Here is a 15,374-nt window from a genome sequence, read left to right as displayed (position 1 = left end):
ATATCTTCTCTAGATCTTTTCTATATCTTCTCTAGATCTTTTCTATATCTTTCGAGGCTGGATGGTGTACTGGTTAAGGGCTCTGCCTCTGACGCAGGAGACCAGGGTTCGAATCTCGGCTCTTAACTGTTCAATAAGCCAACACATATTCAGTAGTAGAACTTGGGCTGGACTCCCTAAAGGGGCCCATACACCTAACGATTTTCCCGCCGATATACAGTCGTTTCGATCACAGTAATCGAAATGGCTGTGAAATCGCCGCGCACACCGCTGACAGAACGATCGATTTCTGTCCGAAATCGATCGTACCCGTCGATTCCGACCCATCCGTGCGGAAGATTTTTCTCGGTCGCCGGCGGGTCGGGAGTGCGTCGTTAGCGGCGTTCGATTGCCCGACGACCGATGCAATACAGCAGGTAATACATTACCTGCTCCAGCCGGCGTGAGTCCCCTGGTCTTCTTCGGGCTTCGGGCTCCAGAGCTACACAGAACTTCCTGTCCCGGCAGGAAGTTTAAACAGTAGAACGCCCTCTACTGTTTAAACTTCCCCTGGACAGGAAGTTCAGGAGCCGGAGTGGAGAAGAAGAAGACAGCGGTGACAGGAGACTCGCGCCGGCCGGATCAGGTCATGTATGCGGGAGGGCGGGGGCAGCAGCTCCACAGATTGTGATCGGTTTCAGGCTGAAATCGATTCACAATCTGTTTGCAGTAAAGGTGGCCATACGATCCCTCTCTGATCAGATTCGATCAGAGAGGGATCTATCTGTTGGTCGAATCTTATGGCAAATCCACCAGTGTATGGCCACTTAACACTGCTACTGCCTATAGAGCACACCCTAGTGCAGGTACGTCAAACCGGTCCTACGAGGGCCGAGATCCTCACACATTTTTAATACAGCTCAGATGAATTGCTGGGTCGGAATCAGGGAAGGTGCGGTCCATCAGGTAGAACACATTCCTTTCTTTCTCAGTCCATCCTAAACACTGGCATGGATCTGGCCCTCTAGGCCTGGAGTTCCACACCTGTGCTCTAGTGGCTGCAGCTCAAAAGCTTTGATGTACATGTCTAAGTAAATATATGTATTTTTCTATTGAAAAATGTGTGTTGACTTTAAACTTTATTCCCACCATTTAAATTGATACATTTCTTATTTTCAAATGTTAAAAATGTTGGAAAATGAACCAGGATAGAAAGGACCAGTGTGGTTTGAATTATAAAACTACATATTTTTCTTATGGAATCTTTATGGTATGCATGACTAGGGGGTGTGGCAGCGGCATGGTTAGGGGTGTGGCTTAAGTGTTTCTCTCTCTTACCGTATATACTCGGCTACAAGTCGAGAAATTTAGGACTGACTCACAATTTAAAAGTGGGGGGGTCGACTTATAGTCGCGTCAGCCCTAAATTTCCAAACTTGTAGCCGAGGTCGGGGTGCCCCTTTCTCCTCACTACTCTACACTGCACTGCCCCTCTCTAGCTCTCCCTCCCTCCTGCCTCCTCCTAATTATAATTGTGGCCAGTTTTCCCTATAAACTCCCCCTCCCCTTCCAGCCGCTATGGTGCCTGCCGTTCTGGCCCCTCTCTCCCCCGTGTTCAGTGAATGAATGCAGTGTAGAAAGCTGACATACGTTACCTAATCCATCGCTGCGCGCTGTGTCCTTTGATCTCCTCTTCGCTCATGCCGGCGAGCATACTATAGCGTCTCTCCTGCTTCAGTACCATGTGACTCCCGATGTCACATGGTACTGGAAGCAGGAGAGACGCTATAATATGCTCGCCGGCATGAGCGAAGAGGAGATCAAAGGACACAGCGCGCAGCGGTGGATTAGGTAACGTATGTCAGCTTTCTACACTGCATTCATTCACTGAACACGGGGGAGAGAGGGGCCACCCGGGGAGAGAGAACGGCAGGCACCATAGCGGCTGGAAGGGGAGGGGGAGTTTATAGGGAAAACTGGCCACAATTATAATTAGGAGGAGGCGGGAGGGAGAGCTAGAGAGGGGCATTCACTAAACACAGGGGAGAGAGGGGCCACCCGGGGAGAGAGAGAATGGCAGGCACAATAGCGGCTGGAGGGGGAGTTTATAGGGAAAACTGGCCATAGTACTCAGGATATCCGATCTGCATACAGAATGCAGAACAAAATGAGTTAAACAGTGAAAAGCTGAAGCAGCACCTGGGGACCAGGAGGAGTTAATGGCTGCAGAGTTTTATGCACTACAGCCATTAACTTCTCCTGTTCCCCAAAGGCAGGCATTACTTCTGGACCCCAAGTGCAGAGCCAGTAACCCCTCCTAGTCCCCACCTGCAGCCATCAACTTTCCTAGGCCGACTTATACTTGAGACTTGGAGAAATACCAGCTTTTGGGGATCAAATTTGGGGGTCGACTTATACACGGGGTCGACTTGTATCCGAGTATATACGGTATCTCAAAACGTTGGGAGGTATAGCAGTGAGTTTGTCAGGCGTACTTTTTCCAGAATGTTTTGATTGTTGCACATCTTCAATGTGATGGAAATGCTGCTTATTTTCAAACTAATTAAAATATTTGTGTTTTTTTTAGTTGTTGTTTTTTTTTAAACTACCATACAAATTATAAAATATTTGTTACTTTATAAGTAGGCAAATTTAAAAAGTTAGCATGGGATCAAATAATTATTTACCACCCTGTTTATCAAAGGTCAATAAAAAAAAGTCCTGTTGCATGATCTTTTTATTGCAGAAATAACACAGGACTGCATATGAAGAAGATTTTACATATAGAAAGAAAGGCTCCTTTGTATTTTGAGTTGTTAAAATGTGAAATGCTCTGACACAAGGTACGGTAATGAGAAAATCAAAACTATGAACAGAAAAGTCTTCCAAAGCAGCATGTTTGTATCATAATCCTTCTCAGATCACGAAGGATGTTTGTAAGTAGCTTTACGCACTTGTAAAACATGAAATCAAACAGGAAAAGACAGGATCCTAAAAATAACTGTAAACACAGAACTACTACTTTTGCTTAGGCAACTGTTAGGTGCACTGAGTCTCATACATAGCCAGCAACAGGGGCGTGGCTAGCCCCAAATATCAGTGGCACGTGCCCCCCGGATCTATTTTAGGGATGTCCCCCAGGCAGAGTCAGCTGTGGTGCCTTAAAGGGATACTTAAGTGAAAATTAAAAAATGATTTTTACTCACCCGGGGCATCCCTCAGCCCCCTGAAGCTGTATGGTGCCCTCGCAGCCTCGCTCCGATCCTCCTGTCCCCGCCGGCGGCTACTTCCGGGTTCGGCGACAGGCTGGGAACGTGAGTGATTCTCCGCGTTCCCAGCCGCTATATCACCCTCTATGCTGCTATAGCAAATGTTTGCTAGGTCCAGGTAAAGCTGGTGGTGGTCCTAGTGGGGAATGCCTTTTATCTAAACACACAATTGCCACTTCAGTTTAAAACAGCAATATACTGTATTTCAGCTCTTCTTTATTGAGCTCATTATTTTGATCTATTCTTATAGTTGCCTCTCTTATCTTGATAGGATGCCGGCAATTATGCTGTGAAGAAAGCATTTGAGCATCAGCAGGAAAATGCCAAAAGCCTGAAAGAATCTGAACTTCTACTGAAAGATCTTTTCCTGGATGTGGACAAAGCTAAGAGATATGGACACCCCCAGGCAGAAGAGATAGACAAGGAGTAAGTGAGGCGTGCAAAATGTGACTAGCAAAAGTGTCAGCAATAGAGTAATATAGCATATGGTATTATTGCAGATACAGCAGTATCAGGTAAGGGAAGTGTACAAAAAGTAATCATCAGCCAGCTGATGTAAATGAATGTTACAACAGGAAGCAGTTAACCATTCTGCCCAATGTTTTATTTTTTTCTATGGAAAACAAAAGTTTGCTTTCCTAAAACAGAAAGAATTTGCGATAATTCAGGTTGGAGTGAGCTTGAGATGTCTCCCAATGCATCACTGCTGAATATATGCAAATTAACCATTCTACCCTTAGAAGCTAAACACACCTCCAGAACGGCTGGATTGCAATGATGTGTCAGCTTGTTAATTTGTACAGCGCCATACAGACTGTTTTGGATTGTTTGATCCTCATCAGTGCATGGCATGGATTAATTTGGCTCTATGGAGTAGGACTTGTAACACCGAGAGGTACAGACTAACCAGCACGCTCATGGTGACCCAGAACTCATTGGAGTGTGTAAGGGACTACAATGGTCCTAAAAGCCCCCTTACTAAGATGTTAAGAAAAACAAGTTTGCTTTCCTAAAACAGAAAGAATTTGCGATAATTCAGGTTGGAGTGAGCTTGAGATGTCTCCCAGGGCATCACTGCTGAATATTCTAAGGGGAAAGGAGGAATGACCACTAGACTACCAGGAACCAGCATTAGGGGAGAGGAAGGACTACTAGACTATCATGGAACACAACCAGGGACCACAATAAGGGATGAGAGAGGGGGCACTACACTACCAGGGAAATGTAAAAAGTTCCAAAAGCAGGTGAAAAAGTACTATCATTAAAATGATTTTGAATATGTTCTTGTTTGCTGATGGTTGAAGCTGCATTTTATTGACAAACTCTGAAAATATCACTTAGAAGAAAACTCAGGAGAAAGAGTTAATTGCACATGAAGAACACAAGGACACCGAGAGCCCAATATAGTGTAGTATGTATGGATCAAGGGAGGAGAGGTGAAAAGTAAGTATAGAATACTCACAAACCAGGGTTACCTCGCAGGCAATCACTGTGACGACAGGTGGGGAGAACAAACCTGTCCCCACTCAGGAATAAGAAGTTGCTCTCTGTAGATAGGAAGAAACATAGAACGTATTCTGCCCTTCCACCAAGGGTGGACTATTAGTAGATGCAGGTGAACAGAGGTGCCAATAGAATAAAATCATGTAGTAAAAAGTTGAAAACATGGACGTGGTAGAGGTGGACATCTAGCCACTCCAAAGGACACAGATATATCAGTACTTTTTTAAGTATAACACAAAATGTATTCATACACTCCACAAAATTACAGCGCGTTTCGTGGGCGTGACCCCACTTCCTCAGGCAGTTCAGATAGGAGTATATAGCATTTGTTGTCTGGGTCTGTACTAAGCGCCTCCCTTAATTGCACATGGGGCATAGTCTACATGGCATCCACCAATGGGCATTAAATTAGTTAACGCAAACCTAAAATGAAAATAAGCTTATGAGATGTAACTAATTTTATGTGTAGTAGAAATAGTCCTTCCTGCAGACTCTTGACTTAACAATGGAGGTGAAGAATAGGATTAGAGGATTAGATCTGGTAGACAGAATGCCAGGGGAACTATGGACAGAAGAACGTGATATTGTCCAAGAAGCTGCAATAAAAAACAATTAAAAGGCAAAATGGTTGTCTACTGTGGCTTTAAAAGTTGCTGAGGAAAGGTGGAATGCAAAGGCCAATGGACACAAAGAAACATTTATTCAGCTTAATGCAGAGTTCCAGAGAATTGCACGCGGAGATAAGGAAACTTATCTGAACTAACAGTGCAAGGAAAGAGAAATCGACAATGTGATGGGGAAGACCAGAGATCTTTATAAGAAGATTGGCAACATCAAGGGAACTTTCCATGCAATAATGGAAATGGTGAAAGAGAAAGATGGAAAAGATCTGACAGAAGCAGAGGATGTTAATAAGAGATGGCAAGAATATACAGAATGCCAAAGAGTGCTCAAAGTATCAAACAATTGCACGTATCTTATATTCTAGCACGGCAACGCTCAAATTAATACAAGCAAGACTGAAGAAATATATGAAGCAAGACCTGCCAGATGTGCAATTTAGAAGAGGGAGAGGCACAAGGGATCATAATCCCAATATTTGATGGATACTAGAGAAAGCAAGGACATTCCAGAAGAATGTCTACTTTTGCTTTATTAACTATTCAAAAGCTTTTGACTGTGTAGATCATGATAGCCTGAGGCAGATTCTCATGGCATGGGGATGCCAGGCCATCTCATTTGCCTTTGGAGGAATCTACAGGGAGTGCAGAATTATTAGGCAAATGAGTATTTTGACCACATCATCCTCTTTATGCATGTTGTCTTACTCCAAGCTGTATAGGTTCGAAAGCCTACTACCAATTAAGCATATTAGGTGATGTGCATCTCTGTAATGAGAAGGGGTGTGGTCTAATGACATCAACACCCTATATCAGGTGTGCATAATTATTAGGCAACTTCCTTTCCTTTGGCAAAATGGGTCAAAAGAAGGACTTGACAGGCTCAGAAAAGTCAAAAATAGTGAGATATCTTGCAGAGGGATGCAGCACTCTTAAAATTGCAAAGCTTCTGAAGCGTGATCATCGAACAATCAAGCGTTTCATTCAAAATAGTCAACAGGGTCGCAAAAAGCGTGTGGAAAAACCAAGGCGCAAAATAACTGCTCATGAACTGAGAAAAGTCAAGCGTGCAGCTGCCAAGATGCCACTTGCCACCAGTTTGGCCATATTTCAGAGCTGCAACATCACTGGAGTGCCCAAAAGCACAAGTTGTGCAATACTCAGAGACATGGCCAAGGTAAGAAAGGCTGAAAGACGACCACCACTGAACAAGACACACAAGCTGAAATGTCAAGACTGGGCCAAGAAATATCTCAAGACTGATTTTTCTAAGGTTTTATGGACTGATGAAATCAGAGTGAGTCTTGATGGGCCAGATGAATGGATTGGTAAAGGGCAGAGAGCTCCAGTCCGACTCAGATGCCAGCAAGGTGGAGGTGGAGTACTGGTTTGGGCTGGTATCATCAAAGATGAGCTTGTGGGGCCTTTTCGGGTTGAGGATGGAGTCAAGCTCAACTCCCAGTCCTACTGCCAGTTTCTGGAAGACACCTTCTTCAAGCAGTGGTACAGGAAGAAGTCTGCATCCTTCAAGAAAAACATGATTTTCATGCAGGACAATGCTCCATCACACGCATCCAAGTACTCCACAGCATGGCTGGCAAGAAAGGGTATAAAAGAAGAAAAACTAATGACATGGCCTCCTTGTTCACCAGATCTGAACCCCATTGAGAACCTGTGGTCCATCATAAAATGTGAGATTTACAAGGAGGGAAAACAGTACACCTCTCTGAACAGTGTCTGGGAGGCTGTGGTTGCTGCTGCACGCAATGTTGATGGTGAACAGATCAAAACACTGACAGAATCCATGGATGGCAGACTTTTGAGTGTCCTTCCAAAGAAAGGTGGCTATATTGGTCACTGATTTGTTTTTGTTTTTGAATGTCAGAAATGTATATTTGTGAATGTTGAGATGTTATATTGGTTTCACTGGTAAAAATAAATAATTGAAATGGGTATATATTTGTTTTTTGTTAAGTTGCCTAATAATTATGCACAGTAATAGTCACCTGCACACACAGATATCCCCCTAAAATAGCTAAAACTAAAAACAAACTAAAAACTACTTTCAAAAATATTCAGCTTTGATATTAATGAGTTTTTTGGGTTCATTGAGAACATGGTTGTTGTTCAATAATACAATTATTCCTCAAAAATACAACTTGCCTAATAATTCTGCACCCCCTGTATATACAAACCAAGTAGCAAGAGTTAGAACAGTGTATGGAATAACTGACTGGTTTACAATTGTCAAAGAAGTGTGAAAGGTTGCATTTTGGCTCCATATTTATTTAGCTTGTATGTTGAATATGAAATGCAGAACGATGGTTTGGATGAGTAACATGCTGGTATTAAAAATTGCTGAAATTGAGGAAGAGTTGAAGTGCATAGTCATGAATGTCAAACAAGAAAATGCCAAAGCTGGTCTGCCGCTTAAAGAGAGTCTGAAGTGAGAATAAATCTCGCTTCAGACCTCATAGATAGCAGGGGCATGTGTGCCTCTGCTAAAACGCCACTATCCCGCGGCTTAACGGGGGTCCCTTCACCCCCAAATCCCCTCCGTGCAGCCGGGGAGCGCTTCCGCATTGGGGCAGGGCTAACTGCCGCAGACCTGCCCCACGCGCATCTGTCAGCGCGTATCTCCGCCTCTCCCCCGCCCCTCTCAGTCTTCCATCACTGAGAGGGGCGGGGGAGAGGCGGCGATGCGCGTCTGATAGACGCGACTGGAGGCAGGGCTGCAGCCGTTAGCCCTGCCTCCAGGAAGAAAAATTTTTTACGACTAAATCTATGACCAAGTTTTGCGGGGGTGGGTTTGGGGGTGAAGGGACCCCCGTTTAGCGGCGCTATAGCGGCGGTTTAGCAGGGGCACACATGCCCCTGCTAACTATGAGCTCTGAAGCGAGATTTATTCTCGCTTCAGAGTCTCTTTAACATCAAGAAAACTGAAGTTATTTCACCTGCTCCAATGAACCATCTGTAAATAGTTGGGGAAAAGTCGAAGTTGTTACAGATTTCATCTTCCTGAGACAGACAGACAGTCACAATCAGATGGTGACTGCAGCCATGAGATTAGGAAATATGTGTTTCTTGAAAGGAATGCTATGGCAAATTTGGACAAGATACTAAATGATAGAGATATTACTTTACCAACAAAGATCAGGATAGGTAAAGCTACATGGGGCTGGAAGAAGCCTAAGGTAAGTATAAGTCCTTGTGTTATGTGTATCTCAGGTTCAACTTGAAGGAGCAATACTCGCTTAATGGGAACACCTGACAAACTATTGTAAACTGTGTGGTTTTGTTTGAAATTTAAGATCTCTTTGCAATGAAATAAGTATTTATCTTTTCGATTTTGTGCCCAGCATCCGCCAGCTGCATGAGCGTCTAAGTGGTGAGTGTGCTGAATACAGAGAAGTCTATGAAAAATTCAACATTGCAACCCCTGAACCCAAAGTGAACTGGCCACAAATCCTGGACAGTAAGAAGGTACAGTCCTCTCAGTAGAGATGGGAAGTTTTCTGAAGAAATATTGTGTACTGTAAAATATCAGCAAAATTCTAGAACTCTAACCAAAGTCATGTTTTATTCATAACAGTCTAGAGCTGGGAATTTTTAATTGCCTTTTGTGAAGCGAAAAGGCTCTCCCCAAGCTCCATACAGCTTGCATTACATTTACATGCAAGAAGGAATTATTATTTTTTGCTAAGACCAAAGTTAGAAGTTTTGTGAGAAAATGTTTTTAAAACCAGTAGGGATGGGGTTTAGCCCTTTTTTTCTTTTTTTGTTTTGTTTAAGTTTATTAGCATCCCCATGCTTCAGTCTCCTACAGATTAATTTCCAGAGTCAACTGGTGAAACATTTAAAATGTAAAAAGATAATACACATTTCAAAAAACAGTAAAAAAAAAATGCACAGCTTGTCGTCCTCCCTCCTAATGCTCCTTGTCCTCATGTGAAATTGGTATTTCACAGAGAAATGCGAACATACAACCCAACCGGTCCATACAATTGATGGCACTCTGCAAATGGACCCCCCATTTGAAGTCTTTTCTCCATTCACAGAGCACTCCTGTCCAGGGTTATGGACAAGTGGCTCATCTCCACCTCCAGATCCAAGAAAGATTTGGGGGTAACTACAACTACCCATGTGGAGGTATGCCCTGGTATTGACTAATGGTGGATTCTGGAAGTCCCTTTTAATATCAAGGAGAGTCTTGGTGTCTCCTACCTCCCCCTTCCTGGTGAATTGGGTATAGGGGTACATAAGAACCTCTGGCCGAGCCCCACAAACCGTACAAAAAATAAATAAATAGGCCCACACATTGAAAAAACGTAATAATTCTGATTAAGGGAATCTGAAGTGAGAGGTATATGGAGGCTGCCATTTTTATTTATTTTTAAACAACACCAGTAGCCTGGCTGTCCTGTTAATCCTTTGCCTCTAATACTTTGAACCATAGACCTTGAACAAGCATGAAGATCAGATGTTTCTGACAACAACAATAAAAAACTGACTGGATTAGATGCATGCTTGGTCCAGGCGTGTGATTCAGAAACTACCGCAGCTAATTTAAACTCATACCTTTACTGCAACTAAAGTGGTAATAGCAGGCTGCATGGAGAATCTCCTCACTCTCATATGACTCCTTCTTAGGCCCCATTCACACTTGAGCGTTTTGCCGGCGATTTTGGCAAAACGCTTAAACACTAGTGCTTTTGAAAGCGCTAGTGTAATAAAACCCTATGGGCCTGTTCTTACTTGGGCGATTTGCGCTAATAGCTGCAAATCGATCAAAATCATGAAACGCAAACGTGTAGCCTGCACCATTTTCAGGCGATTTCCCCGCGATCGCGTTTCAGTGCTATAAAAGCGCTAAACACGATCGTGGAGAAATCGCTGCACTGTCCAGTGATTTTTTCCACGTGAACTCGCAGAAAAATCACTCCCGCAAAACGCCAGCAAAAATCGACATCGTTTTGCACTTCTAAATGTGAATGGGGCCTTACAATGCCCAGGAAAGGCAATGCTCTTCAACAAAATGAATGCAGTTATATTAGACAAGGTTGCCCGGTTGTAATAATCTTTCCACAAAGGTGTAAAAGTGAAAACAGTATTTTCAGTCTTTGGTATCATGTGGGTTGGTATTATCCAGGGAGCGGAACCCCAGGCTTACAGGTTCTGGAAATTAGCAACCTGTATGAGAAACAAAGGGTTAAAAAGATCTTTCGAAGAGGGACTCACGCTTTCATGTTCAATTATTTATTTTGCTTTCAAATGCATAATTTCTTTTTTCATTTTAAACATTTTATTGACTGAGAAAATAAATCTATTGACGATTGAAGCATTTGGGGTGGCAATAAACCAAAAACCACTGTAACTACACCTTACTTGGCTTCTTCACCAAAATTTTAAAGGGGCACAACGGCAAACAAATTGTAAAATTTAAAATATTTGCAAACATAGACAAATAAGAAGTACGTTTTTTCCAGAGTAAAATGAGCCATAAATTACTTTTCTCCTATGTTGCTGTCACTTACAGTAGGTAGTAGCACAGACTAACCAGCAAGCTTATGGTGACCCAGAACTCATTGGAGTGTGTAAGGGACTACAATGGTCCTAAAAGCCCCCTTACTAAGATGTTAAAGAGAACCCGAGGTGGGTTTGAAGAATATTATCTGCATACAGAGGCTGGATCTGCCTATACAGCCCAGCCTCTGTTGCTATCCCAAACCCCCATAAGGTCCCCCTGCACTCTGCAATCCCTCATAAATCACAGCTACGCTGCTGAAAATCAGCTTGTCAGAGCTGGCTGTGTTTATCTCTATAGTGTCAGTCTGCTGCTCTCCCCGCCTCCTGCAGAACTCCAGTCCCTGCCTGCATCCCTTCCCTCCCTGCTGATTGGAGAGAAGGGACGGGGGCAGGGACCGGAGCTATGCAGGAGGTGGGGGAGCAGCTGAGACTGACACTACGGATGTAAACACAGCCTCACAGCACGGCTGTGATTTATGAGGGATTGCAGAGTGCAGGGGGACCTTAGTGGGGTTTGGGATAGCAACAGAGGCTGGGCTGTATAGGCAGATCCAGCCTCTGTATGCAGATAACATTCTTTAAACCCACCTCGGGTTCTCTTTAACATCTTAGTAAGGGGGCTTTTAGGACCATTGTAGTCCCTTACACACTCCAATGAGTTCGGGGTCACCATAAGCTTGTTGGTTAGTCTGTGCTACTACCTCGGGTTCTCTTTAAGAAAAACAAACGTTAATAATTTAGGTTGGAGTGAGCTTGAGATGTCTCCCAGAGCAACACTGCTGAATATATGCAAATTAACCATTGTACCCTTAGAAGCTAAACACACCTCCAGAACCGCTGGAATACAATGATGTGTCAGCTTGTTAATTTGTACAGAGCCATAATAATCCAACATGCATACAGACTGTTTCGGATTGTTTGATGCTCATCAGTGCATGGCATGGATTAATTTGGCTCTATGGAGTAAGGCTTGTGAATCCGAGAGGCACAGACTAACCAGCAAGCTCATGGTGACCCAGAACTCATTGGAGTGTGTAAGGGACTACAATGGTCCTAAAAGCCCCCTTACTAAGATGTTAAGAAAAACAAAAGTTTGCTTTCCTAAAACAGAAAGAATTTGCGATAATTCAGGTTGGAGTAGGTGGTAGAAATCTGACAGAAGTGACAGGTTTTGGACTAGTCCATCTCTTCACAGGAAATTCTCAGCAAGGCTTTTTTTCTATATAAAGATATTCCCTAAAGACAATGATGCTGGCCAGCTTCCCTGCTCGCTGCACAGTTTTTTGGTAGTTGGACAGAGCAACTGCCATTCACTAAGTGCTTTTGAAAATAAATCCCTGAGAATCCCCCATGAAGAGATGGACTAGTCCAAAACCTGTCGCTTCTGTCCGATTTCTACTACCTACTGTAAGTGACAGCAACATAGGAGAAACGTAATTTATTGCTCATTTTACTCTGGAAAAACTGTACCTCTTATTTGTATATGCTTGCACATATTTTAAATTTTACAATTTTTCGCCATAGTGCCTCTTTAACTTCGTTTTCTCTAAACTGTAACATTGTTTTTTCAAAAATTGTAACTTCCTCCCACAAGTAGCCCTAACATACATTTAGGGACTATATACTATTTGGGGCCTTTGCAATCAGCTGGGAAAGTTAATGCCATAGACTTCAATGCAAAATGCTCAAACTGACAAAATGTGGTATTAAGTTGGAAAATGGTATGGAAAGTTGGTATTCTGAGAAGATATTGAAATTCAGCAATTCTGAATATCAATATTTACCACTCATTACAAAGGTTTTTGTTAAATAGTTTAGTAATCAATACTGTAATCAATACATCAGGATATTTTCTCCCAATGCCGGATTTGTGGAAACCTAGGAGTGTTTTGACAGTATTATGTTGCTTTGCATTTATTTTTTTCCTGTGCTGCACTCCCTGTACAGAAACCGCTAGATGTTGGACAGTATGGGCCTAGCCTCGCTGATGTAGAACGTCAGATTGCTGAGCACAATATATTGCAGAGAGAGATTGATGAATACGGGACAGACATCCGTAACCTGCCTCAGGTAATCTTTACTCCTCATTCGTTCAATCAACTCCAACTCTTACATAGTTACATAGTTATTTTGGTTGAAAAAAGACATACGTCCATCGAGTTCAACCAGTATAAAGTACACCACCAGCCTGCTCCCTCACATATCCCTGCTGATCCAGAGAAAGGCGAAAAAACCCTTACAAGGCATGGTCCAATTAGCCCCTAAAGGGAAAAATTCCTTCCCGACTCCAGATGGCAATCAGATAAAATCCCTGGATCAACATCATTAGGCATTACCTAGTAATTGTAGCCATGGATGTCTTTCAACGCAAGGAAAGCATCTAAGCCCCCTTTAAATGCAGGTATAGAGTTTGCCATAACGACTTCCTGTGGCAATGCATTCCACATCTTAATCACTCTTACTGTAAAGAACCCTTTCCTAAATAAATGGCTAAAACGTTTTTCCTCCATGCGCAGATCATGTCCTCTAGTCCTTTGAGAAGGCCTAGGGACAAAAAGCTCATCAGCCAAGCTATTATATTGCCCTCTGATGTATTTATACATGTTAATTAGATCCCCTCTAAGGAGTCTTTTCTCTAGACTAAATAAACCCAGTTTATCTAACCTTTCTTGGTAAGCGAGACCTTCCATCCCACGGATCAATTTTGTTGCTCGTCTCTGCACCTGCTCTAAAACTGCAATATCTTCATAACCATATGTACTTCTGTGGGCCAGATGTGTCTGTCAATCACTGCTTCTTACAGCAGTTGCACAGGCATGTTCATAGCGTCACATATGCTGTCTATCCATCTTAGCCTCTATCGTACTCCTCTTCTTTTCCCCTCAATTTTTCCAAGCATCAAGCAGGTGCGTGGCAATAGGGGTTGCAGAGGTTGCGACCGCATCGGGGACCTTGGGCCTTTTAAACTACCAGCAAGCAAAAAAAAAAATTACTCTCAATAATTTTGACGGTACTTTTCCCCTACTTTCTGGTACTTTTTCTATTGCAATGTGCTAAAACGTTATCTTAAATCAAAGATGAGAAATTATCTCCTGGGGGAAAAATTCAGGAGAAAAAGTTAATTGCATATGGCCCCGTGTCCAATGTATATGAGTTTTAATAGTTTTAATAGTAGTATCAACCCTTTTAGTGTACACTCTGGTCTCAAGGGGCCCATACACTAGTCGATTTCTATAGAATCGATCGATCGATCAGAAATCGATTCTATCAAATTCCCCATTCAATCGATTTTCGGCCGATTTTGATTGATTTGATCTATCTGACATAGGCTGATGCTTGTGAGAGGCGGAACAGGACGGATCGTTGTCCTGCCCAGTGTAATGCACGGAGGGGAGGAGGGAGAGAGAGAGCCTGATACAGGCTAAGAAAAAAAAAATGTGACAGGAGCGATCGGACCCCTCCAGCAGCATGTCCCCTTAGGGACAAAAATAGGAGGTGAGTCCGATCGCCATACTTATCAGCTGGGCTGTGCAGGAGGCTGAAAAGCCGGCACAGCCCAGTTCACCGAAAAAGAGCCTAGTCTTTAGGGGGGTTTAACACTGCGGTCATCAAGTGGTTAAACAGGCTGCACTTCAGAATCAGCAAACGCATGCGTTTTGCGTTTTTGGCAAAAACGCAGCTAGTGGAAAAGGGCCCTAAGTTTGTTTTTATACTTGCAGTTGGAAGAAGCAGCTATTACGGCCGATGCAGATTTTTGTATCACTCTGAGGGACGACAGTGCAGGCTTCTGACATGTCAGTAAGCTGATCTCCTATAGGCCCCTATATGTTCACCTGAGAGCATTGCAGATCGCACCAGACGTGCTTCTGTAGAATAGCAGATGACGGTAGTCTCTTTCCTGCACCCGCAGTCCGCCAGGCTCTCTCACCGCACTGGCGTCCGCTCGCAGTTCCGGGATCCGTCCCCGCCGCTCACTCAGCTAGTTTGTAACTCGCGCACTCTTGGGAGCTGGAAGCAAGGTTGTATGACCGGCTGGTGGCTCCTCCCACCTACTCGTTTCACGTCATTTGACGCTTCATCAGATTTGTAAGGCTAGGATTTGCAGTGATCACTCCTCCTTTAATTTACACAGGAAATGGGTGCAACTCAAGTGTAAAAACAACATTCAGCAACCAAAGAGAAAATGACATATACTGTAGATAAAAAATGAGTTTTAACGGATCAGAAGTATACTGTAAAACATAATGTTTCATCAGTTATGTGCATAAAAAGAGCACCGTATAAAAAACATTCAATGAACACAGTGTAACCGGAAGGGTTTCTTAACCAGAGAAATGATATACAATATACAGAGTACACCTTTTGTTAATTTTTGTAAATATTTTATTTTATCTGTTCAGGGGGCAACACTGAAGATATGACATTTTGATACAGTAAAAAAGCAGTCAGTGTACAGCTTATATAACATGTAAATATA

The 15,374-nt window shown here is 43.1% G+C and overlaps 1 protein-coding gene across 1 annotated transcript in view; it reads left to right on the top strand.

Annotated features, from left to right (window-relative positions):
• EVPL (envoplakin) overlaps window positions 1-15,374 on the top strand; it is a 140,909-nt gene that overhangs the window by 63,873 nt on the left and 61,662 nt on the right. Inside the window, exons 4-6 of the mRNA XM_068263073.1 lie at window positions 3,520-3,674; window positions 8,731-8,854; window positions 12,845-12,967. Coding sequence (XP_068119174.1) covers window positions 3,520-3,674; window positions 8,731-8,854; window positions 12,845-12,967 — 402 coding nt within the window. The remainder of the gene's footprint in view (window positions 1-3,519; window positions 3,675-8,730; window positions 8,855-12,844; window positions 12,968-15,374) is intronic.

The sequence above is a fragment of the Hyperolius riggenbachi genome, chromosome 12 (genome assembly GCF_040937935.1).
Source record: "Hyperolius riggenbachi isolate aHypRig1 chromosome 12, aHypRig1.pri, whole genome shotgun sequence".
Classification (NCBI taxonomy): domain Eukaryota; kingdom Metazoa; phylum Chordata; class Amphibia; order Anura; family Hyperoliidae; genus Hyperolius; species Hyperolius riggenbachi.
Note: the sequence above shows the minus strand (reverse complement) of the source record. Positions and strands in the feature narration are given on the sequence as shown.